This window comes from Arachis hypogaea, chromosome 4 (assembly GCF_003086295.3).
Source record: "Arachis hypogaea cultivar Tifrunner chromosome 4, arahy.Tifrunner.gnm2.J5K5, whole genome shotgun sequence".
Taxonomy (NCBI): Eukaryota; Viridiplantae; Streptophyta; class Magnoliopsida; order Fabales; family Fabaceae; genus Arachis; species Arachis hypogaea.
This window is the reverse complement of record NC_092039.1, coordinates 119,066,849-119,092,956: the sequence shown is the minus strand read 5'-3', so window position 1 is coordinate 119,092,956 and position 26,108 is coordinate 119,066,849. Positions and strand designations below refer to the sequence as shown.

Here is a 26,108-nt window from a genome sequence, read left to right as displayed (position 1 = left end):
TAGCGTTGCGGTGGAGTGTGTAGCCGCTGAGATGCGCATTGTAGAGGAATATGTCATTCTTATTGAAAAAATTGTGAAATACTAAGCATGATTCGGAGGGTGAGGTGCATGTGCGGCGTACATGGTGATTAAGCGGGTGGTGAGAAGCTTGATAATATCTGAAGGAAGAAGGAACCAAATGAAAGAGTAGGGAAAAAGAAGGAAGGAGAAAGGGACGAGATCGTTGGGCAGGCACTCACTGGAGAGTTGGAAGAAGATTTAGAGAGAGAGAAGATGGTGGCAGTGGAGAGAAGGGCTATTTGGAGTTTTTGAATAGTTTTTTAGGATTTATGTATTTCTGTCATACAAAACCCATTTTTTATGAGTATATTTGTCTTAAATCTTTCATAGATACATATATTAACTTATTTTTATATATAAATACTAAGTATTTGGGTAAAAAAAAGTCGAAGAAAACAATTAGGGTACTAACCAATTATCCAGCTTCTGCCAACTACAATATGGATCGCAACAAAAAGTCCCAATAACACCAAAAAACACCTTAAATGTAATCCTAAAGTTGAAAAAATAATAGCACACTCCTTCCTTTTTCTTCCACTCCCATTCATGTCGTTCACCTTGATGTCTTCTTCTCTCACCACAACGCCATCTATTGCAATTCACAGCATCGCGATCACTGTAGCGCCCTCTCTCCCGATTTGTCATGTCCAGGACCACTGCAATGCTTTTTGTCGCCTCGCGCTATTTATTGCGCCCAAGACAACCGCAACAACTCCCTCTCCGTCGCAATTCATCGTGCCCAAGATTACCGTAGCACCCTCTCTCGCCGCAGTTCTCTTTCCCTCGTAAATGCATCTGTGTTCATGTTTTTCTTTAACTATTTTTTCGAATGTTTTTTTTTTTACAGAATTTTTAGATGTTTTTTTTTGAATAAATAAATTTTTTTATGTGGCTTATTGAAGGTTTCTTTTCTAGGTTTTGAAAAACTTTTTTCGGGAGGAGGACACGGTGGTATATATTTTTTGAAAATTAACGATTTTTTAAATTTAAAAAACTGGTTCAAGTTTGTTGATACCCAATTATTTTGTAAATACTCTTTTATAAATACCCTTCCTAGCTTAGCGTGATTTGTGGCTGAATATGATGAGTTGGTGAGTCTGCATTTTCCTATAAATTTGGAAGTTTAGAAACATTGTGAATAAATATATAAAAAGAACAGGAGAGAGAGTTAGTATATAAATTATCTTTTTCAAAATAACCTTCATCGTATATAATTTATAAAAATTTATTATTTTAATAATTTCAATAATTTCAATAATTGAATCTATAACTTTTTTATATTAATATTATAACATGTTTATTATCGTAATTCGTAACTATTCTCAAATTTATTTCAATACTTATTTTTAATTTATAAAAGATTAGATTAATAGACGTTATTTATAAGAGTAGTTCAGACAAGACAAAAAAATCTTAATATAATAAAAGGTAAAGTGTATTTTTTGTCCTTGAAATTTAACAAAAGTTTTTAAAATATTCTTAAGTTTTATTTTATTTCAATTTTGTTCTAAAAGTTTTCGATTTGCAGCAAATATACTTTGAAGGCTAATTTTTCAAAAAATATAAGATCAATTCAACAATAATTTCATAAGAACAATCCTCAATACAAATAAATCAAGTATAATTTTTATGTATTATTGTTAGATTGGTTTTAAATTTTTGAAAATTTAGCCGTCGATGATATATTTGATGCAAATCAAAGATTTTTAGGACAAAATTCAAACAAAATAAATTTAAGGATATTTTAAAATTTTTACCAAATTTTAGAGATAAAAAATATATTTTACCCTATAATAAATTTATGAGTCTTTTGATAATATATGTTCTTCACTTAAGCTATTTTCATCCGATATAAAACATCATGTGTCACACTTGATATTTCAACTTGAACTCATAAAATAGTAGTGTGTGGTGTTCATATGCATGTTTATTTTTTTACCTAGCTACTTTTGTTTCTTTAGTTTGTTTTTTCAGTCGGATTTTTTACGATGCATGACATACCATAGCATGCATGCTTTGTAATATGCTTGTGCATGTTTTAGAGCAACATAGTTAATTTTTTTTTTTTATGCAATATATTCCAAAGAATAAGAGGTCTCTAAAATCGGTGACCATGTCCCCATTTTTTCTTAATTAATTTGGGAAGCTTCGGAGCTGCGGCGTGGACGTCCCCATTTATTTTATTTGGAGTGATTGATTTCTTGTACCTTTTTATAAATAATATTAAAGTGTTTTGTCAGCTAATTGGTCTTTTTTTTTAAATAATCAAGAAATTATTCTATTTAAAATGTTAAGAAATAAAAGTAATATAAGAATCATTATGATATCTCTGATCTCAACGAAAACAATAATGATATGGTAACAGCTTTCATCAGTTTATTGTGGCAGTTTTTTCTCTTATTTGTGAAAATTTATAACTCTCACTAATTTGTTGAATTTTTTTTTTATAAAATATGGTGTGGTAATTTAAAAATACCATTTAGAGTTAATGATATGAGAGTTTAAGATTTTTATTTAAAATAAAGATGTTATAATTGTGGATATAATAAACTAATAATGAGAAAGAAAATTTTGGAATTTGATTCACATAAATTTGAATTCATTTGTGGTGTAATTCAAAGAAAGAATACAGTTATAGAAAAATAAGGAGAGTAATTCATGTCCTCTTTTAAGTAAGAATGTTATTAAATATACATTTTATTTGTTGTTTGTGACTTTGTGATTCTTTGGTTACCTAACATATTACTGTTATTTTTTATACGTGCAGTGTAAAAAGCTTTTTGTAATTTTTTTTCTTTCTTTTTTTATTTTTGGCAAAGATAATAATATTCATTGCTAATCAAAGAGCAATTCAGAGGTTTTAAGGATCCAACAAAATTACAAGATCACTAGCTATATTAAGTAGGATATATTCATTCTAAAAGAATCTTTAAAGGAAGTGAGTTCAACATGGTCAGTTCATTCATCAATCTAAACACCTTTTTTTTTTCTAGAAAACCTATAAATCTAATTAATTTGTCAAAAATCTAATTACTACTCTATTAAGTTAAATTAAATTTTTTTTTTAAAGTTAATTATATATTCATTTAAATTTGTAAAATGAATATACAAAGATAAGGGTCCAATCTGGACAGCCAATGAAATAAAAATAGGAAAAGTCTACGGGACCAGCAGTTTTGTTGAATTTTGGCCAGCATGTAAGCAGCAGAGAAAGGTGAGCCATTGGATGAAATCTCACACCAATCTCACACCATCAAATCATCATTGATGGCTAGTTGATGGCTAACAATCACAAAAATTGCTGACCCCCTAGCATTGCTCATAAAAATATTACCCATTAACCCATTACACTACTAACCCATTACAAGAATCAAAATATGACAACTTGAATTTCTTGAATCTATCTACTGTAGCCACTACCTTACATTTCTCTTCCCAAATTCTTCAAGGAATTCCACGGCAGATGAATAGAGCACATCAATAGCAGAGTCTTTGGCTTCAAAAATTTTAAGGTTTCGTGCTAGCCAGATCTTCCAAGCGAGAATTGCAGTAAGAGCACTGTTTGTCTTTCAATTGGGTCTTCTCCTCAGCGCCTCTATAAGCTTTATCCATCGCCTCCAGAAATCTTCAAGGCTGTTGAAGGTAACAAAATTTTCAAATTCAGCTTTTCTCCAAATTTCTTTTGCATGCTTACAGTCAAATATGCAATGATTTACTGATTCTCCTAATTCATGGCACATCGAACATATATCTTCGATCGTCAGCAGCCTATTGTGTAATCGATTTCGGACAGGTAGACCACCGTGGAGAGCTTTCCAAAGGAAGACTTTGACCTTTGGTGGACATTGCAATTTCCACAAGCTATTCCAAACTCTCTTCTCTATGCACACTTCCGGGAGCTGTTGGATTGGAGGGTGAGAAAGTCTAAAAGCAGTACGGTACCCAGAAGCCACCGAATAGTATCCGTTTCGTTCCCACTTCCAGGTAATGCTATCTTCCCCATCTTCTGAGATAGTTTTGAATTCTGTAATATATTATATTCATATCTACAATTTGCAACATATATATATAGTCATTTATAAAGTGTAACAAAGAAAAGAGATAAATTCTTATAAATAGAGAAGAATTGTATTTAATGGTCAAGATAATATGGCAATTATTAAAGTGTTGTTGTCACTATATATTTGACGCTTTTTCCCCAAGAAAGCAGCCCAAATGGGAGAAAATGGGGGATGCATGGAGGAAAATGAGATCACACAAGACAAAATCTTAATCATTCAAAAGATTCTAAAACATAGCGAAAAATAAAAGACGTTTTGTATTTAGCAATTAGTATGGAGTGGAGTAGGGATCAAGTTTTAGAATTAAAGTACCAATTATGATTGTGCTTCTCATTTTTTCAGAAAATGTCAACTTGTCAAAAGGTTTGAGAAATACCATGTGATAGGATGAATTTTATGCTAAATAACCATATAAACTTTTTAAACGAATGAATAGAATAAAATACTACTTTTATTCACAAATATTTAAAAAGTTGATAAATCTATTTGCAAAAAATAAAATTAACCTTGTATTTGTAAAAGATGAGTTTTGACTGATAAATTAAAATTAATCAAACTCTAAAAATTTATTCAAAATTTTTAAATTATCCTTTTAACTTAACATATTTTACTTTCAATTTTCAATCTCGATTCTTCCCCTAAGAAAATATTTTTCTTTATTTTCATAATAAAAAATACATTTTTTTGCCACTTTTTTTCATGGCATAAGCATAATAATAGATTGTTAATTTTGATAAAATCTTAGAAGCCTTTACACATTTTTTTTCCATATATTACATCACATATACATATTCCCAAATGCAAACATTAGGAAAGAAACAGAATTACTATCCATATTTTCATATATTCTAGTCTAAAAATCTAAAAAAAAATAACTTTATCCAAATTTAGAATAAATTATTAAAAATATATTCAAATGATCAAATCACCGATAAAATTATTTTTGAAATTGCTGACGATAAAAAATATTTTTAAAATGTAATAAAAAATAAAATATATCAATTTCTTTATAAATTATTTATATATTTGATCTAACATTTTATAAAAATATTTAGATAATTATTTATAATATACATGAAAAAAAGCCAAAATTCAATCTCTATATATTTTTTTTAAAAGACATTTTTTGGTTATTAACAAAAAAATCACAAAATAATTTTAACTTAATATAAAATCATCAAATTTCAATGATATAAATGTTTCACTTTTATAATCATATTACAAAAAAAAATATCAAAATTTAATTTCTAATATTTTTTGGAGGATATATATTTAACGGTCGAATAATTGTGTTACCTTTTAAAATATTTTAATGATAATTTTAGCATGAGCAAATTTGGTGAATACCCTTTTTCACCAATTTAATGATTAAGAAGGAAACCTATTTTATTTTCTTGTAACTTTAAAAAATTCACAAGCGATAAGACTGTCATAAAAATCTAACAATTAAGAAAGAAAATTAATTATAATGGACATATTCATTTTAACAAATATTTTTCTATCCAATACTATAAAAAAATATGGGACAAATCATGATAATAAAATATTTTGTTAGCTTTTTTTAATGTATGAAATAAAATATATATTTTTTTATTTTTAAATTATTAATTTTTTTAATAAATTTTTTAACAGCATAATTCGAATTATATAGGATTGCTTCTTAGAGAGTAATTCGAATCAACATTGTTCGAATTAGTGTTAGTGTGTAACTCGAACAAGATGAATTCAAATTATATGTATTGGTCACTTCGTGTATAATTCGAATCAACATGATTCGAATTATATGAAAATGCTGTTTGATTGATACATGAAACAGATTTGACTTTGGCATATTTGTATAAATAATTTCTCAACTTGCTTTATTTAAGTTTTTTGCCCAAAAATATACTGGCCACCTTTAATTATTACAGGTTCAATTTTTATCGACAGTGGTAGAATGCCTAAATTGAGATATTTTCGAGCTATAGTAATCATCAAGCAAACAATCAATGAAACATTTATCCGTGCCTTCTCATTTTGAGTACATTTATACATGAAAGAAATTATACATAAAGAAAAAAAAAAGTTTGCAAGAGCAATAAAAATGATTATTCTTATAATTTTGTGTGGTCATCTATATATAATAGACCAAAAGACCATGATTATTTAACAAAATTAATTTGTATTTATTGCATTCAATTTGAATAAGCAAAAAATCATCTTATTTTAGTTTAGTGCTTAATTCACATTATTTGAATTTGACTCGATATGTATGATTTAATTTGATTTAATTATTAGTTGAAAATATCTCAGTTGTTTATTTTATTCATAGATTTATTATTTTAATGACTAATAAATTAATCAAATTAATTAATTAATATACATAATAAATTTGGTTTAATAAATTAAAAGAAATAAATTAGAAAATACTAACAAAATATTAAAAATAAATTAAAAATACTACCAAATCAAATTGATATAAATTATAATAAATTGTATGATATTTAAATATCTAATTAAATTAATTAGTTGATATAATTAGTTTATCGTAATGACTTGTATTTAATGAGTTAAAAAAAATAAATCGAAAAATATTTTCTGAAGTATACTACATCAGTTTTATCATTAAGTGTAGAAACTCGATTTTAATATAATAGAATAAAAATAGATAAATAAAGGAAAAAAAAGAAAATAAAAACTTTACTAAAATGGCATAAAAGACCGTATTAATCAGCATGTAATTAGTTTCATTCTAACTATATTTGTTAACTAATATACTAATTTTAGATTTGAATATTTTTATCCTAATTAAACTTCTAACTCAAAACTTCTTGTTTAGGAACTAACGTAATACTTATTATCTTTTTTCTTTTTCTAGTCAAAAAATATTTATTATCTTAATTAATGTCAATTGGTTATTGTTGTGATAAGAATGACAGATAGATGTCCATTAATGATACGGACGGTTGAAGTTTTTAAGAGAGAGAGTTGAGATTATTATGTAGACCAACTTTAATAATAGTTAAATTTCTACAGCTATAAATAAAGCTCCATTGCCTTACAAGACTCCATTGACTTACGTACAAAATACAAGCAATAAAATAATAATCTCTCTCTTATACTATTATCTCTCTTTCATATTATTCTCTTTCTTATATACTTTAATATTATTAATATATTAATTATATCTACTATATTGATATAGTAATTCTAGTGAATATTACTACTTGAGTTACTTAATTATATTTTATATTTTATATTTGTTACTTCTTCCTTATTTATTTAGTTATTCTACAACACATTATCAGCACGAAACTCTAACAAAATTTTAGGAAGACTCCAGGTAACAAATTTTTATTATGTCGAAACTCTTTCATCTTAAATTTAATGCTCCTAATATATCTGAAAATAATTATTTATCATGGATATTAGATACTAAAATCCATCTTGATTTAATGGATCTTGGAGATACCATTAAGGCTGAAAATAATACATCCCAAAAGGATAAAGCCAAATCCATGATTTTTCTTCGTTGTCATCTTGAAGTATGATTGAAAAAATAATATCCCACATTAAAAGATCTTGCAGATCTGTGGAAAGACTTTGAAGAAAGGTACAATCATCAAAAGACGGTGATACTTCCTCAAGCCTGATATGTTAGAGAAAACTTTCTCAACCTTCTATGTTTCAAATGTGCTCCTGCAGCAGTAGTATCGAGAAAAATGATTTAAAAAATATTCTGAACTAATTTCTTGCCTTCTTGTTGCTGAACGCAACAATGAATTACTCTTAAGAAATCATGAAACGCGCCCAGCAGGCGCCGCCCCATTTCCTGAAGTAAATGCGGCAAATCATTACCCCAAAAGAGGTAAATGGCAAAATTTTGATAACAAGAAAAATTATGGAAGGAAAAGAAATTATGTTCACAAGAAAATATCTCACCAGAAGTGGGATAAAGAAAGAAACAATTGGCAAAGTATATCAATTGAGGATAAATGCTTACGTTGTGGTGGAAAGGGCCATTGCTCACGTACCTGTCGTACCCCAAGACACCTAGTTGATCTTTATCAAGCATCCTTGAAAAAGGATGACAAAGGAAAGGAAACAAATTTTGTTTCAAATTATGAAAATTCCACCACTCATTATGATGTATCTAATTTCTTTGGAGATTTTGAAAGAAATTTTGGCCATTTAATCAATGATGGAATAGTTTAATATGTGTGTTTGTTAAGTATTCATGTGAATAATTTTTACTGTGCATGTACTTTTTCTCATTTTATTATTATCATTTGTTTTTGAAGAAAAATGGCAAGGACATATGCTGAAGATATTTATCTTGCGAATAGTGCAAGGTCGCACACTATTCTTAAAGGTGATATATATTTTACCCATCTTGTGCCAAAAGAAGAATATGTTAATACTATTATTGGCTCGGGCAATGTGATATAAGGCTCCGGAAGAGCTAAAATTTTGTTTCCTGGAGAAACAAAATTTATAATAAAAAATACACTATTATCTACCAAGTTTCTGAGAAACTTGTTGAGTTTCAAAGATATTCGTCGAAATGGATATCATATTGAGACTATGAATGAGGAAAATCATGAGTACTTATGTATCACAACTCATGATTCAAATAAGAAAGTTATATTAGAAAAGTTACCCTCACTTTTATCTGGGTTGTATTATACCAAGATTAGTGCAATTGAATCACATGTCATTGTAAACCAGAAGTTTACTAGCCCAAATGAATTCATAACTTGGCATGATAGATTGGGTCATCCAGGAACAACCATGATGAGGAGAATTATTGAAAACTCTCATGGACATTCACTAAAGAACCAGAAGATTCTTAAAACTAGTGAATTTTATTGTGCTGCATGTTCTCAGGGAAAGTTAATTTTAAGGCCATCACCAGTAAAGGTTGGATTTGAGTCCCCTGAATTCCTAGAAAGGATTCAAGGTGATATATGTGGACCTATTCATCCACCATGTGGATCTTTTCAGATATTTTATGGTCTTGATAGACGCATCTTCGAGATGGTCACATGTGTGCTTATTATCTTCTCGCAACCTAGCGTTTGTGAGATTACTGGCTCAAATTATTTGATTAAAAGCACAATTTCCAGAAAATCCAATCAAAGTAATTCATCTTGATAATGCTGGTGAATTTACTTCCCAAGCTTTTGATGCTTATTGTATGGCTAATGGAATAAGTGTTGAATATCTAGTAGCTTATATTCACACACAAAATGGGTTAGCAGAATCACTTATTAAATGCCTCTAATTGATTGCTAGACCCTTGCTTATGAGCACAAATCTCCCAACCTCGGTTTGAGGGCATGCTATTTTACATGCCGCAGCACTTATTCGTTTGAGGCTAACGAGTTACCATCAATTCTCTCCTATGCAATTAGCTTTTGGCCAACAGCCAAATATCTCCCATTTAAGAATATTTGGGTGTGCGATATATGTTCCCATTGCACCACCTAATCGCACCAAAATGGGACCCCAAAAAAGAAAATTGTGGATATATGTTGGATATGATTCTCCCTCTATAGTGAGGTATCTTGAGATACAAACTGGAGATGTATTTAAAGCTCGGTTTGCGGATTGTCATTTTGATGAATCAAAATTTCCAACATTAGGAGGAGAGAATAAGCTTCCTGAAAAGGAACTTAATTGGAATGCATCATCGTTGATGCATTTAAATCCTCGATCAAGGCAATGTGAACTAGAAGTTCAAAAGATTATACATTTGCAAAGAATAGCAAATGAATTGCCTGATGTATTTTTCGATACAAAGAGGAAAACCAAATCTTATATACCAGTGAAAAATGCCCCAATTCGAATTGATGTCCCAGTAGGACAAGTAGCCACTGAAGCAAATTCACGCCAGAAGCGTGGCAGGCCTGTCGGTTCCAAAGACAAAAATCCTTGAAAGAGAAAAGAGGTAAATACTATTCCTGTTGAAAAAGTCATAGTAGAGACACCTGCAGTTGTCCAAAATTCTGATATAGTTTTAACGCCAGAAGATGTTCAGGTACCTGAAAATTGTGAAAATGACGAGATCTCGATAAATTATGTCTTTACAGGATAGAAATAGGACCAAAATAAGACAATTGTCAATGAAATATTTGCATATAATGTGGCATTAAATATCATGCATGAAAGTAAGAATCTTGAGTCAAGATCAGTCGAAGAATGTCGGCAAAGGAATGATTGGCCAAAATGGAAAGAAGCCATGAAGGCTGAGTTAGACTCCCTTGCAAAACGTGAAGTCTTTGGACCTGTAGTCCGTACACCTGAAGATGTAAAACCTGTTGGATACCGATGGGTATTTGTGAGAAAATGAAATGAGAAAAATGAAGTTGTGCGCTACAAAGCCCGACTTGTGGCACAAGGTTTTTCACAAAGGCCCGGTATAGATTATGAAGAAACGTATTTCCCTGTAGTGGATGCGATAACATTGCGTTATTTGGTCAGTTTATCTGCATATCATAAACTGCATATGCATTTAATGGATATGGTAACAACCTATTTATACGGCTCATTAGATCGGGATATCTATATGAAAGTCCCTGAAAGACTAAAGATATCTAAACCATCCAATGAATATTCACAAGGGTTATACTCAGTCAAATTGCAAAGATCTTTATATGGTCTAAAGCAATCTGGACGAATGTGGTATAATCGTCTTACTGAGTATCTGACCAAAAATGGATTCAAGAATGATGATATCTGCCCCTGTGTTTTCATAAAGAAAATTGCATCTAGATTCATTATTATAGCTGTGTACGTTGATGATTTAAATATCATTGGAACTCCTGAAGAGATTCCAACAATTATAAAAACTCTAAAAGAAGAGTTTGAGATGAAAGATCTTGGAAAGACAAAATTTTGTCTCGGCCTGCAAATCGAGCATACAAAAAATGGTATCTTTATTCATCAAACAACATACACAGATAAAATCTTGAAAAGATTTTATATGTATAAGTCACATCCTTTGAGTACCCCAATGATCGTAAGATCTTTAGATGTGGAAAAGGATCAATTTCGTCCTAAAGAAGAGAATGAAGATTTCCTTGGTCCTGAAGTACCATTGGAGCGCTAATGTATCATGCTAATAATACGCAACCTGACATATCATTCGTGGTGAATTTACTAGCAAGGTATAGTTCCTCTCCAACCAGAAGACATTGGAGTGGAATCAAGCAAATCTTTCGATATCTTCATGGAACGGTTGATATGTGATTGTTTTATCCCTATGGATCCAAGTCACAATTGGTTAGCTATGCAGATGCTGGATACTTGTCCGATCCACATAAAGGGAGATCTCAAACAGGATACCTATTTACATATGGTGGTACAGCTATATCATGGAGGTCCACGAAACAGACGATAGCAGCAACCTCCTCTAATCAATGCTGAAATACTAGCAATTCATGAAGCTAGTCGCGAGTGTTTTTGGCTGAGGAGCCTGATTCAATATATTCTGTTATCATGTGGACTGACTGATCATAAGATGGCTCCAACTGTCCTGTTTGAAGATAATATAGCATGTATTGCTCAACTTAAAGGCGGATATATCAAAGGTGATAGAACAAAGCATATTTCTCCCAAATTCTTCTTCACTCATGATCTTCAAAATCAAGGGACAATTGATGTCCAACAGATCCGCTCAAGTGACAATCTAGCAGATTTGTTCACAAAGTCACTCCCAAAATCCTCCTTTGAAAGATTGGTACATGAGATTGGGATGCGCCGATTTCATGACATTAAATGATGTCGGCAAGAGGGGGAGACTATACTCTTTTTTTTCTTGGTAAGGTTTTTTCCCATTGAGTTTTTCTTGACAAGATTTTTAATGATGCAGTCTCCATCACCAAAGGATATTGTACTTTTTTTCCTTCACTAAGGTATTTTCCCACTGAATTTTTTCTTAGTAAGATTTTAACGAGACAATAATCCTAAATGGTCATCCAAAGGGGTGTGTTGTGATAAGAATGACAGATGAATACCCATTAATGATACGGGCAACTGAAGTTTTCAAAAGAAAAAGTTGAAATTATTATATAGACCAACTTTAATAATAGTTGAATTTCTACATATATAAATAAGACTCCATTGCCTTACGAACAAGATACAAGCAATAAAATAATAGTCTCTCTCTTATACTATTCTTTCTCTTTCATACTATTCTCTTTCTTATATACTTTAATATTATTAAATATATTAATTATATCTACTATATTGATATAGTAATTCTAGTAAATATTACTATTTGAGTTACCTAATTATATTTTATATTTTATATTTGTTACTTCTTCCTTATTTATTTAGTTATTCTACAACGGTTACTAAATTGTAATTACATCCCTATTTTCTTTTTTTTTGGTCGACAATATTAATATAGGAGCGCTATCCTTAGGATTTGAAGAGGACTCCTCTAGAATAAAAGGGATATCATATATTGGTCCAGACTTGGTCAAATTGGCCCAATAAAAAACTCACGAATAACTTTTAAATTCATTTTTAATTTTCTTTTCTGTTGCTAATAAAACGAACTCTAGGCAACTACCAAAAACCATTACTACTTACAGTGAGATGTCAATGGATCGATCGCAATATATCGTTCTGTCATTTCATTTGATTCATGTAGCTTAATCTGTGATTTATTGTTGTTGTTTAATTGATGTCGATAGTTATTGCATGTAATATGGGGTGAAATAGTAGTCAATTTTTATTTAAAAAAAAATTGTAACTTGAATTTAATTTGTATGCAGGGATTTAACTACTTTTCATAGATATCCGATCATATATTCTCATGTCATCAAAATTCAGCTTGTGTGTTTTTGGGTATAAGAAACAAAAAAGTAAAAAGAAAACGTGATCCATGACAATTTTAAAAAGCAATGAGAACCTAAGAAATAATTCAGGGGAATATTTCACATGCAGATGCTCTTTGATACCTAGTTTCAAACATAGGAACCAAAATTCCCATGCAAACATTCTCAAGAATGGCCCCACAGTCAGGGATTATTCTAACATAGATGTACATATCAAGTACTGTAAACATAAATAGTAACAGAGAAATAAGGGATATCCATTGCAATCTCATAAGAAATCAAATAAAACATACAAAAGTTCCTCTATGACACAACCGCATAAACCCAAAGTAAAATGAAGTCAGTACAGAAATTTATTCCATGCAATCACCCTTGAGTTGTATCATTCCAAACCAAAGTTCTCTATTTTTCTAGCAAATGAAAAACCTTCCCTTGCAAGTTCATCCACATTCTGGACTGAAGGTCGGACCCTTGCTACATATGCCATAGCATCGCGCTCCTCTTCGATTCTTCCCTGCAAAAAGGCGCCAACAACTTTCCCATCTTTAATCCAGTATGACCCAAACTTAGGAATAGATGACTCGGGGCTGCTGTCTCCAAATAGTACGGTGTCACCTACGTTGTCCCCGTAGAATTCCCAAGCCTGCTGTCCAAATTGGTGGGAATAGAGTACTGGAAGGTAATCATACTTCTCAACTGTTTTTCCTTCTTCGGCAGCTTTGATGGCCTACATAAAACATGTTACTCAAAATGAGACAGTATAGACATGAATAGTTCATGGAAAAAAAAAATCCATAGTAACTTTGGAAACCAACTCATGTTCTCAAAATTGGATGCCATAGTGATTAAACATTTTTGAGAAGAAGTTTTTCACCTCCACAGCTTTTCTAGCTGATTGGCAAGCATGCTCGGCATATTCAACTCTTCTCAACTCATTGTATAATTTCACGGGGAAAGTAGCAACATCACCAACAGCGTATACATTAGGAACACTGGTCTTGAAGAAGCCATCTGTCTGCAGCAACAATAAAAAGACATTATTATCAACAATGAAAGATTCGTCAGTCACTTCCTTTTTGTACTACAATCATTTCTTAGATATTATCTTATTCAATATCAATTAAGAAATGGATATAGTATGACTAACCTTGATTCCACCCTTCTCTTCTTCAACCTGTCCCTTGAATAAGGCTGTTTGTGGCCTTATTCCATCACCAACAACAACGATATCAGCTTCTAGGACCCTGCCATCCTTTAGTTTGACTTCTTTCACCTGAATGGTGGTTTGAAATCATGTCAAGCTTGATTTGAAATTTAAAAGGAAATCCTATCAGCAGCAGCATACTGAGATTAAGAGTTCAATCATACCTCTCCATCAGAATTGGCAGTGAATCCAACAACAACTGTTCTTTTCATAATATTGACCCCCTTTTTTGCATAATACCCCTCATTGAAAGCAGCTATGTCAGATGTAAAAAGTCTTGACACTGCAATATCAGATTATAATGCCCTTCTTTAGAAACATATAAAGAAAGATAAAATGGAACCGTGTGAAAAGAAAAGGTTATAACTATCCACTTACTACACCAAGGCTCTGGGTAGACCATGGTAACATCAAGATTGTTGCATCTCAACATTGCACTAAGCTCCATACCAATGTGTTCACCTCCAACAACAACAGCTTTGCCGTTCTTCTTTGCTTTAATTGCTTCATATAGTTTATCAGCATCATCAATTTCCCTAAAGTAAAATATGTTTTTGGCATCAGCTCCTTGAACACCCAAATTACTCAACCTTATAACCTGCAAACAAATCTTAAGTATTAGCAAGACTACAAAAAAAAAAAGTGAAGAAATGATTACAATGCATGACATATCCTCTAATATCCTTAAGGATCCTTACAGTTGAGCCCGTCGCAATCAACAAAATCTGATAACTGAATGTTTCTCCTCCCGCACTTGTCAGAGATTTTGCAGCAAGGTCTGCTTTCACTATTTCTGTGCTAAGAATCAACTCTATACCTGCAATCAAGCATTTAAATTTGCATTGGAAAATCATTGTTAAGGACCACTTATTCTAGTTTACTCTTCTTTTCACTTGGCATGAAAGGCGAGCTATCCTTAAAACTATCCAATAATTGTGTTGAACCAAACGTAATAATCACCTTTCTCACTGTACCACTCAGGAAACAATATTTCTCTTCTAGGTCCAGCGTAAACATAGAAAGTAGGGAGTCTACAAGGGACTGCAAAATCCAATTGTCACAACTTATAGCATATCAAACAAGGAGGGACGGAGGGAGAGAGAGAACATGAACATATAAAAAGCATCACAACTTACACTCAGGATGAAGGTAAGACTTGCTTAGTACAGTACGTTCATAAGGTGCTACCTACAAAAAAATACAAGAAGAAAAATAAGGAAACATGTATTAGAAATAACTGTATTCGGTTCAAGTGACAAACTCAATACAAGATTTGAAGACAAAATGTATAGAAAGCACTTAAGGAAGGATATACTAGAAAATAATATGAATATTGCTTCCTTCACCAATTGTCATAGTTCAAAAGAAAAATTGCAACTTGTAGTAAATTCGTTTTGCAAGTTAAAAGGAAAATCATTTCTATTGGAACATATAAAACCACAGGGAATAAGTAATATTTAATTCCTGGCTTAGAGGTCCATGATGTATCAATTTACAAATACGTATATATTGGACAAACATTTCATACATCTAAAAAAGAGAAGGAATCGTAAATGAGAAAATCACACGTTTCTAAACATCGATATGAGATGCAATGTGCAGTTGAAAACAAAAGATACCGCTTCTTTGGATATGATTGCCAGCTCCCCAGGCTTAAGTCCCTGTTTGGCAAATTCCCTTGCAGCATAACCCTGCAATTACGAAAATATATCAACTACACAATCCGAAAACAAATGACCTAGCACTTTTTCTTTTTGCTTAGGGGAAAGTAGTGAAATAATAGTGCTGAACTATTCACACTAGGTTTCGATAGCCATGGCTAAATTTCTAGCTGATGCAGCTAACAATTCCATAACAAAATTCTATCGCTTAAAACTGATATTGAAGAAATGGAGCTTACAGCAGCAACACCTCCACCAAGGATAATGTACTTGAAGGTCTTCACCATTGTGGATCACTACAGTTTCAGAGGTTCAGTTCGTTCCTTCTTTCTTCTTCGCCTTTTCAGTTTCTTTTCGAGCTGACTTGGTCACCATGGAAATGAAAAGCGGTTAGGTCAAGGGAATATATTATCGGCTGAAACTTCTAAGTTCTATCAACAAATCAAATTTAATTATAATAAAATCAATTTGAATTTTTGTCCCCCTAATGAACTTGAAGCGAATTCTTGGGCTTCTTGTTGTCCTCGCTTAGCCCAATGGCCTCTCATCCACCCAAAACCATTCAATAGAATTAACACAAGGTGGTTCCAGCAATTTCCTAAAACCCCAGACATAATCCTCCAAAGTTACCGAATTTTTAATCTCAAAAATTTACAACAGAATCATCAAATTAAATGAAATTGCTTCCATTTTGTATGGTGGGTATGCATCAAAATGGGAACTTGATGAGAGAGCCACCGCACAAGCAAACGGTGACAGCGCTCTTTCAGAGGTGAACTTGTTGGCCAGAGACACCGCAATCGACGATTTCAGAGCTGAAAAGAGCGAACTTTTGTATTTTGGAGTAACCCAAGAGAGAGAAAGCTCAGTATGTGAGAGGAGCAAAAAGGGATTTGAATATTTTGGAGGGAAAAAAAATTTATATAAATGGTAGGATTTTTTTTATTTAAATGAATTAAATATATTATTTATCAAAATCTGTAATATACATAATATTTATTTATTAATAATTTAATATACACAATTTTACACGTTTTGAATATAATGACTCAAACTACATTAAACATTTATCTTTGGTACCTAGTCATTGTGCTCTGGTTTATCAAATATTGAATACATCCCGGTATGGCAAAACTGCTCAATTGTGTATAAAACAGGTACTCATATCAGTACCTAAGATAGTGTATTCACGTATATTATTTAACGATTTAATTATAATATTACGTATTTGTATTATTCAAAATTAATTGAATATTCAATTAAAAAATATAATTTGTAAATATAAAAATATAATTTTAAAATAATAAAAAATTAATAATTTCATTTGGATCAATATAAAAAATAAAAACAAATATATTTTGTTATTATTGTTAATACGTATACAATTTAAAATTTTTTGAAATGAATGAAAAATTAAAAAAAATTATGTTATATATTCTTATTATTTATGTATTTCTACTATAATTAATTATAACCAGGCATTAAATTAATGACAAAAACTAATCAAATTATAATAATTTATTCAAAATTTTTAAATTATCTTTTCTAACACGGTAGGATTACACATGTTCATAACACACAGCAGAAGTAATAAAATAATTCTATTGATCTATTTTGTACTTAAAATTTTATTGAAATAAGATAGGTTAGATGCCAATACCTGAGTACCTTAGTGAATGAAAATTTTTTCTTTCGATAGTACGAAGGTATTATGTGTATCTTCACCCTGAGACTGATCTTTGTTGTCAATTCATTGACCAATGGATTTAACTAATAAATTTCTTGCAATTCCTTGAACCAGCAATTCTTCGCTAAGAATTGGAATATTTTTGTATGTGGAGGTTAAAGAAAAATCTTGTGTTGTCTTTCTTTTATCATATACACATATATAGTATGAGATTGGTGATGGATTTGCGAAACAAATTACAACTTAATTTGAAATAAAATCAGTTAGGATCTTATCCATGTTTAAAACTCATGATAGAATAAATAATTAATTATTTAATATTCTCAATTATTATATTATTATATTCATGGTGCTAGCAAAGAATATTAATTCTATTTGAATTAATATAATTAGTTATTTGATCTAATCAAAATAATAATTAAACGACGATTAGAACACTCGTTAGTGTGTGACCTATAGGTTCAATACTAAGCGGGTCAAGGTTGGCGTCTACAAAGCTCCTTGACTAACCGATAATATGAAGTAATAATATTTTTATTAAGAATTCAAGATGAACAAAAAATACAACTCCTTCCATCGTTTCAACGCTTGGCTAACTTTTAGAGTACGGTTTGATTATCAAACTCGTTTCTTAATTCATTCAAACTCTTTGGTCATGGCATTGTTTATTTCATTCGTTATAATCGTAGAGCTCAAATTCATTACCATAGTTGATAGATTTCATTTTGACAAATCATTAATTCTACAAGTATTTAAATCATACCTAATGTACATTCAACTAACACCGTAGGGTGTTAGGTATCCGGAATCAAAGTATAACAAATACATTGTCAATTACTGTGATAGTCAAAGGAAAATTCTAATATTATGTTCATCATAAGAATATCTTATTGACAAATATACGGTAACTATAACATTAGGAATTCTTAGAGTGAGTCAATTCAATGGTTATATCTCTATATATACCATTTATATATATAATTTAATAAACGAGATCTATTAATCTTCATCCAATGAAGACTATTTTATATATATATTAATCTACCCGAATCACTAATGTCCCATTTTTAGTAATTTTACGATTAAAAATAATTTAAATTAAAAATATTCAAAAAAACGTATATTTCATTATTACGATTCCTATCGTAATTATTCGTTTTTAATTTTAATTAAGGACACTATCATAAATTATAAAAATTTATTTTTATAAAAAAAATAATAATAATAATTCATGGTAATATTTTATTAGACATACACTATTTCCAACAAATATAATCTATTTTATCTTCAATTTTCAATTTTCATTTCTCAATCCTTTACTTAAAAAAAATTCTTTACTCTACCTATTGAATAATACACATTTTTTTTTGTCACTTTTCTCATTTTATAAGCATAACAAAGGATTGTTAATTTTAAATTTTTGATACAATTTTAGAACTCTTTACCCATTTTTTTCCATATATATTACATCACATACACATATTCCCAAATGTAAACATAAAAAAAAACCAAAGTTGCTATCTAACCAGGTTTTTTGTATATTCGTTAGTCTAAAACCTAAAAATAATAAAAAAAACTTTATTCAAATTTAGAATAAACTATTAAAAATATCTTTAAATTATCAAATGACCGATAAAATTATTTTTAAATTTATTAACGATAAAATTATTTTTAAAATATGATAAAAAAATAAAAAATATCAATTTCTTTATAAATGACAAGTGGATTTTGTATTTAACAAATTATTTATATATTTGATTCAATAGTTTTAAAAATATTAAATAATTATTTAGAATTTCTGAATTTGCATGCAAAAAAACCAAAATTTAATTTTTATATATTTTTTTTTGTTTTTTAAAAGATATTTTTGGCCATTAACCAAAAAATCACGAAATAATTTTAACTCAACGTAAAATCATCAAATTTCAATGATATAAATATTTTACTTTTATAATCATATTACAAAAAATTTGTATTTTTTCTGCCTCAGCCACCTCCCCAAATTTAATAGCATGTTGTGCATCTTGCACTCATGAACTTTGGAGTTTGTAATTTGTATTGCCATGTGTTGATGGGTTGAATGAGAAAGAAGAGCCTGTATACAAAGGGGTCAACCCCAACCCAAAGAGCCCATTAGGAAACCAAGATATCAGCTGAAAAAATAACCAAATAAAAAAAAAGTTAAAAAAAGAAAACAAAGTTGGTGTTTGGATAAGGGATAAGGTTTTGATATGCATATCAACCAATGAGGTGTGAGAGGCTTCAACAGCCACAACTTTGATCTCATGCATTGATAGATAGCTATGGAAGTACTTAGCCAAATCCTGTCACTCACTTTGTGTAGTAGCAACTCTCTCTTTCTTTGTTGGATCTCTAAGAAGCAAACATGGCAGCTTCTTCTCCAATGGTTAGCCACCTCAAGTCAAGCTTCACTAGGCCTCTTGTCACTCCTAAGGGCTTTGCTGGCTCTTCTCCATTGAAGTTCTCTCCTTCTAGAAGACATTTCACCTTCTCTGTTAAGGCCATTCAATCTGAGAAGGTACATTTTCTATGCTATTTATGCTTACTATTATATAGTTTATCAAATTAATGTGTTACTTATGCATATATATAGTTTAGTGTTTTCTATCATTCATTGTCTCATGAAGTGTTTCAATTGTGTAATGAAATATGATCCATATAAACATTATCATGTATGTAGATGAATTGCACATTCAATTTTTAAAGTATATTTTTGTAAGTAGAGACAAGAAATGGGTTTAGGGTTATAATTATGATGTAAGCATATGAAAAAATTCAAAGTAAATTACATAATTCTATCTTCTCTTTTGAGATTAGATAATATTACAAATGATGTATTTCTTTAAGCAAATTTTAGAAGAGTCTTATACTAATTGTTAAACCATTAATCATTGGTGTTTTGATCATTATTGCAATATGCACTTCAATTGCAGCCAACATATCAAGTGATTCAACCAATTAATGGTGACCCTTTCATTGGAAGCCTTGAAACCCCAATCACATCAAGCCCATTGATTGCATGGTACCTCTCCAACCTCCCAGCATATAGAACAGCAGTGAACCCACTACTAAGGGGAGTTGAAGTGGGCTTGGCCCATGGCTTCCTCCTAGTAGGCCCATTTGTAAAGGCCGGGCCTTTAAGGAACACTCCCTATGCCGGTGGTGCCGGCTCCCTCGCCGCCGCCGGACTTGTTGTGATCCTAAGCATTTGCCTCACAATCTATGGAGTTGCATCCTTCAATGAAGGGCAGCCGTCGACCGCCCCATCGTTGACCCTAACCGGCCGCAAGAAGGAGCCTGATCAGCTCCAAACAGCGGATGGTTGGGCCAAGTTCACCGGTGGGTTCTTCTTCGGAGGAATCTCCGGTGTTACTTGGGCCTACTTCCTTCTCTATGTCTTGGACCTTCCTTACTACTTCAAGTGAAGAAACTTAGAAAATTTAATTTTCTTTGGTTTATCTACTAAATATTCAATCTCAATGAATTGTACCAAGGAATGATATAATGATTTCTAGTGTTGAATTGAGATGGATGTGTATATGAATGACTCTCACTTTTGTTACAATGCTAAATTCCCCCTCTTGTTCTCTCATCTTAATTTAATTTGTGGATAACAAAATTGATGAGCAAAGAGTAGCATAGTATTTATAACATGCATCTATAGTTAAATGGTTAATCCCAATTAGTTCTTATGAATTTGGTAAAGTCCTACTCTTTCCATTAGACTTATCCTAAAATCTTCCTAAAAAAAATTATAGGAATTAAATATGTGCTAGGAATAGTTTACAAACTGAGACATATATATCACCTTGGTTTATGCATTTACATACAAATACAATCATGACCAACATAATAGTAAATGCAACTCACTATAAAATATATATATATTTCCACAACAATCAAATCTTGCTTGCATATATATAATAGCAAGGATCTATTTCTTCATGTATCATATACATGAAATGCAAAGTTTGATTAATTAGAAGAAGAAGAAGAAGGCTTCATTGGAGAACATGATGGAGGCTCAAGTTTAGGGTCCAAACTAGGAACCTCATCAAATTGTTGTAGCAAAGATTGATGAGCAGAGAGGGTGAGAAGCTCATGGGGTATTAGATGATCCCATCCTTTAATGGAGTCAACAGAAGAAGAAGAAGATGAAGATGATGGTGGTGCATTTGTTGGTGCTATTATTGTTGTTGTTGTTGTGATTCCATCCAAACCAATGTGTGTAACATGTTGTACATCTGTTGGGCACCCTATTTCCATGTCCATGTCTAGTTCTTCAAAATCATCCTCCTCATCATCATCTTTCTCCACTATAAAATAATTAAACCACATCATAATTATGCTTCATGCTTAATTTGTTTATAGAAATTATGGCGAAAGTAATGATTTATCCTCCTAAATTATTTTTTTAATTAGAAAAATGATTATTCGGTTAGGAATTAGGGGGGTAAATAAATTTTTTAAAACAATAAAATCTATAGTTTTGGAAATTGGACTGAACGGTCGGTTTGATCAGGTTATTTGAAACCAACTACTAAATTAATTCAGTTTACAAGTTTGGACAAAAATTGGTTGTCATTAAATCAGTCAAAAATAGAAAAATGGGTCAAAATAATAAAATACACAAAATTATTTTAAAAAATATATTGTATATATAAATATATGAGAAAATGATAAATAGATCATTAACCTTTTAATCGGCAGACATTTAAGTCATGGAGGATTTGAAAATACATTTAGGTCAAAATTTAGACATATTGATCCCTCATCTTCACTTGATTCTACCAGACTCAATAAAAAAATCAAATATGATTCCTTTTGTAGTTTGTACCGGTTAATATGGATCCACACGTGAGAGAGTTTTAAAATTGAACAAATTAGACTCAGGAATTGATATGTTCAGAGTTTGAAAAAGTCGAAGACTTAAATGTATTTTTAAATCCTCGGTGACTTAAATGTCTGCAGACCAAAAAGTTATGAATCGATTTGTCCTTTTATTTTATTATATCTCATTTAATTTTAAATTTCTAACTCTACGGATTGAATCACAGATTAGTTTTTAAGAATCTTAGAAAAATCAAAATTTCAAGTACTCATGTGAAAATCATTTATTTATATTCAATATCAAAAATATTAAGACAAGTGGTAAGTAATATTTTCTTAAAAATATTTTTAGTTTGAACCTAAAAAACATGTAATCCTAACACAACTACACTCACCAAATAGTTGAGAGATGTTCTTGAAACCCTTGACCAACCTATTGAAGCCGGTGGATATGTTAGGCTTGGGAACATTGTCAAGTAATCTCATAGGGTTCTTCAGGTTTTCACCCGTGGAAGCATCTGAATCTTCAGGACCTTTAGATCCTTCTAAACTTATCACATAATTAACAAAAAGAAAAAAAAAATCAGATACAAATGAAGCATTTGAAATATAATTACATATTATAAACTCATTCATTAAGTACTCAAAACTCAGAGAATGGAGATCTTATTATATCATGCCACAAAGCATGATCAACACATAAACATAGACAACCAATAATTAAGTGTACATTTAGTTTGTGTTTTTATTATTATTTTTTTGTTTTTAAGAATTTGCAAAGAAAAAAGAAAAACAGTATTTTTACTTCTTATTTTTTTATTTTCTATAAAATTCTAAAAATAAAAAATACTAAAAATAAAAACACAAATTAACACATTCGAATTCTGTTGTTTTTACAACTCATCACAAAAATAAGAAAATTATGAAAGATAATAAGAAATAATGAGAGAGAGACTTATTGCATCAATTGAAGTATTGGAAAGTGATTTTGATCTTCTCGGTTGTGGAAGACCAACAGCAACACTAGCCTCAGAGATACAACCAGCAGAGAAGGGAAGAATCACAAGCCTCTCCATTCTTTGTCTCATTTTCTATGAGCAAACAAAGATGCAAGTATCATGAACTAAGATTTGACAAGTATAATATATAGTCATCATAGGCTATAGCAAAAGTTGTTGCTAAATGTTATTATATATTAATCATAATCATATGCTACACATAACATAATCAAGAAGCACTCATTTTCCTTACCCTTAAATTGAATTTGTTATGAAGCATGTTATTATTATTACGTATGGAAAGTCAAGCTAGCTACATAGATAAATAAAATATATTTAATTAATATAATTTAATGTCCGTTTGGTAGGTGAAAGGGACATATACACTCACATATAATAACATATAGTTAAGGGGTATGTATGTTTGAGGTGTTTAGCTACAAAAATTGCAATGTACTATTACTATATATTATTAGTAGTAATGTTGCACAATCAGTAAATATTATATTATTATTTTTTTGTCAGTATTTAATTAATAATAATTTATATTTATATTTATAGAAATTTTATACACAAAAATATATAATTTATATTTATATTTATTAAAATTTGTACATATAAATTAATATAATTTACATATATAAATTAATAAAATTTATTTATTAAAGACAATTTAGTATTTGTGCTAATTAAATAACGACAAAAAAATATAAAAAATTACTGGTCCTACAAATTTCTCTATTATTATATCATAATATCAAAATCTATCAATTTCACTTTATGTGTCTCTAACGAATTTGACATCATTTCACATTGGAAAAAAAAATTGGTTGAGTAGTGAGTGGCTAAACAAAACCAATTACTAAGAACGAGGATGAGATCACATACTACTTTTCTTTCACTTACCTGTCTTCTACAATAATTCATCAACAATTTTCTTTTCTTTTCTTTTTAAAATGTTTCATTTTTATGTTTTATTTAGTAGGTCTATATTATAGTATACGTTTAGTGTTTCTTTTTTTTTTTCCTTTTACTTTTTTGAAATATTTGTTGTTTTGTTTACTTGTTTTGGACTCGAAGTGGAAGTAGTGGAAGTGAAGCGACCTATTTGGAATGAATCTCCTCCACCACCTCATGGAGATTGAGACCAAAATCTGATATTTCTTGAATCCAAAGAAGAAAAGGCATCATTGATTGTAGGAATAGAAAATGCGTTTGTTGAAGGCAGAAGGTTAAGTTATCTAATTTCACTTACTAAATCTGATGTATGCTGATTAACAGAAGCTTAGCATGTTAATAAAGTTTACATACTTTTATGTTCTTACTCTTTCTTTCTTTCTTTCTTTTCTAAAAAAAAAAAAAAAAAGTGAAGACTGAAAAGCATTGAACTCATCATAGGAATTTATCAATTTACATTATTAGATTCTCAAGATTAAAGCTTAATGAAACAAAATGTTAGATGATAATAGTGATTGAGAAAGAACAGAGAACTAACTTTTAATTAGCCAATATTAATTAATTTTAGAGTTTAAATTCATAATGTAAAAATTAGAATTTAAAATTTATGATCTATCTATAAGTATGTCATCACTTAATGTATCCTACCAATAAAAATTGAACACGTAAAAAATTATTTTTAGAATAAAATATTATTTTTGTCCTAAACGTTTAGGATAAATCTTAAAATTGTCCTTAACATTTAAATTGTCTAATTTAATTTTTTAATGTTTAAAATTATTTCAATGTTGTCCTGTCGTTAGATCTCTATTAACAGAATAGATGGTGGAACAAAATTGAAACGATTTTAAAATATTATGAACTTAAATAAGACGATTGGGAATAAAAATGAAACATTACTTTTTAAAAAAATTACCAAATCAAGTAAAATGAAAGTAAATTTTAACGGAATGAATTGCATTACGAATTTAAAATTTTTTACTCGTCATAAAATACATGTAGAATGACTAGTAGAATTTTAATTAAATTAAACACTAAATAATTTTAATTAAACCTTATTTCTAACTTTTAAATAAATTTTAATTTTTTTGCTTCAATAATTTCAGTTTTTTTTACAATAAATAATTATTCAATTTATTTTTTAGTTATGCTCTTAGTCAAAAACAAATTTACTTATAATGAAAGTAATATGATTAAGAATTAAAAAAAAATTATTTAGAATGAAAGTAACGTGATTAGGAATCATTTATTTAGATGTAACTAAAAAAATAATTGAATAATTATAAAAGATTGATATTATTGAAGGATAAAATTAAAATTTATTTAAAATTAAAAATAAGATTTAAGTAAATTAAATATTAAAGAAATTTGGTATATTAGAGAAAAAAAATAGAATTTATACTTTATTGTATATGTATCATTTTTTTTTATTTTTTACAAATTTATGTGCTAATCATTCTACAAATATTTTATGATGAGTGTAAAAATCTTTAAGAGTAAAATTTTAAAAAAATAAATTTACTTAGAATGAAAGCAATGTGATTAAGAGTAATTTATTAGATGTGATAAAAAAATAATTGAATAACTATGTATCAAAAAGAAATTATTATTATTATTATTGAAAGATAAAATTAAAATTTATTTCAAAGTTAAAATAAAATTTATTTAAATTAAATATTAAAGAAGTTCAATATATTAAAGACAAAAAGTTATAATTTATACTTTATTATATATGTATCCTAGTTATTTTTTCTTTTTTCAAAAGTTTATCTACTAATCATTCTAAAAGTATTTTATGATAAGT

At 29.7% G+C, this 26,108-nt stretch overlaps 3 protein-coding genes across 4 annotated transcripts; 1 reads left to right on the top strand and 2 right to left on the bottom strand.

Moving 5' to 3' along the window:
- Nucleotides 1-13,073: 13,073 nt before the first annotated feature.
- On the bottom strand, nucleotides 13,074-16,688 carry LOC112797562 (monodehydroascorbate reductase, seedling isozyme). Of its 2 annotated transcripts, none has more exons than XM_025840571.2 (11): nucleotides 16,555-16,688; nucleotides 16,051-16,170; nucleotides 15,770-15,841; nucleotides 15,287-15,338; nucleotides 15,111-15,191; nucleotides 14,849-14,967; nucleotides 14,529-14,748; nucleotides 14,315-14,433; nucleotides 14,094-14,219; nucleotides 13,821-13,961; nucleotides 13,074-13,673 (listed from the first exon to the last, which is right to left on the bottom strand). In XM_025840571.2, exons 2-11 carry the CDS (start codon nucleotides 16,096-16,098, stop codon nucleotides 13,329-13,331), a joined length of 1,323 nt encoding a protein of 440 aa, XP_025696356.1. In that variant the 5' UTR covers nucleotides 16,099-16,170; nucleotides 16,555-16,688; the 3' UTR covers nucleotides 13,074-13,328. The 2 variants fall into 2 exon arrangements, with proteins under 2 accessions (XP_025696356.1, XP_029153824.1); XM_029297991.2 differs by having other exon boundaries at nucleotides 16,051-16,174; nucleotides 16,555-16,676.
- A 2,842-nt stretch (nucleotides 16,689-19,530) lies between these two features.
- On the top strand, nucleotides 19,531-21,091 carry LOC112797561 (photosystem I reaction center subunit XI, chloroplastic). Its single transcript, XM_025840569.2, has 2 exons — nucleotides 19,531-20,037; nucleotides 20,453-21,091. Exons 1-2 carry the CDS (start codon nucleotides 19,885-19,887, stop codon nucleotides 20,942-20,944), a joined length of 645 nt encoding a protein of 214 aa, XP_025696354.1. The 5' UTR covers nucleotides 19,531-19,884; the 3' UTR covers nucleotides 20,945-21,091.
- A 210-nt stretch (nucleotides 21,092-21,301) lies between these two features.
- On the bottom strand, nucleotides 21,302-23,576 carry LOC112797560 (CRIB domain-containing protein RIC4). Its single transcript, XM_025840567.3, has 3 exons — nucleotides 23,305-23,576; nucleotides 22,745-22,894; nucleotides 21,302-21,835 (listed from the first exon to the last, which is right to left on the bottom strand). Exons 1-3 carry the CDS (start codon nucleotides 23,435-23,437, stop codon nucleotides 21,495-21,497), a joined length of 624 nt encoding a protein of 207 aa, XP_025696352.2. The 5' UTR covers nucleotides 23,438-23,576; the 3' UTR covers nucleotides 21,302-21,494.
- Between the last annotated feature and the right edge of the window lie 2,532 nt (nucleotides 23,577-26,108).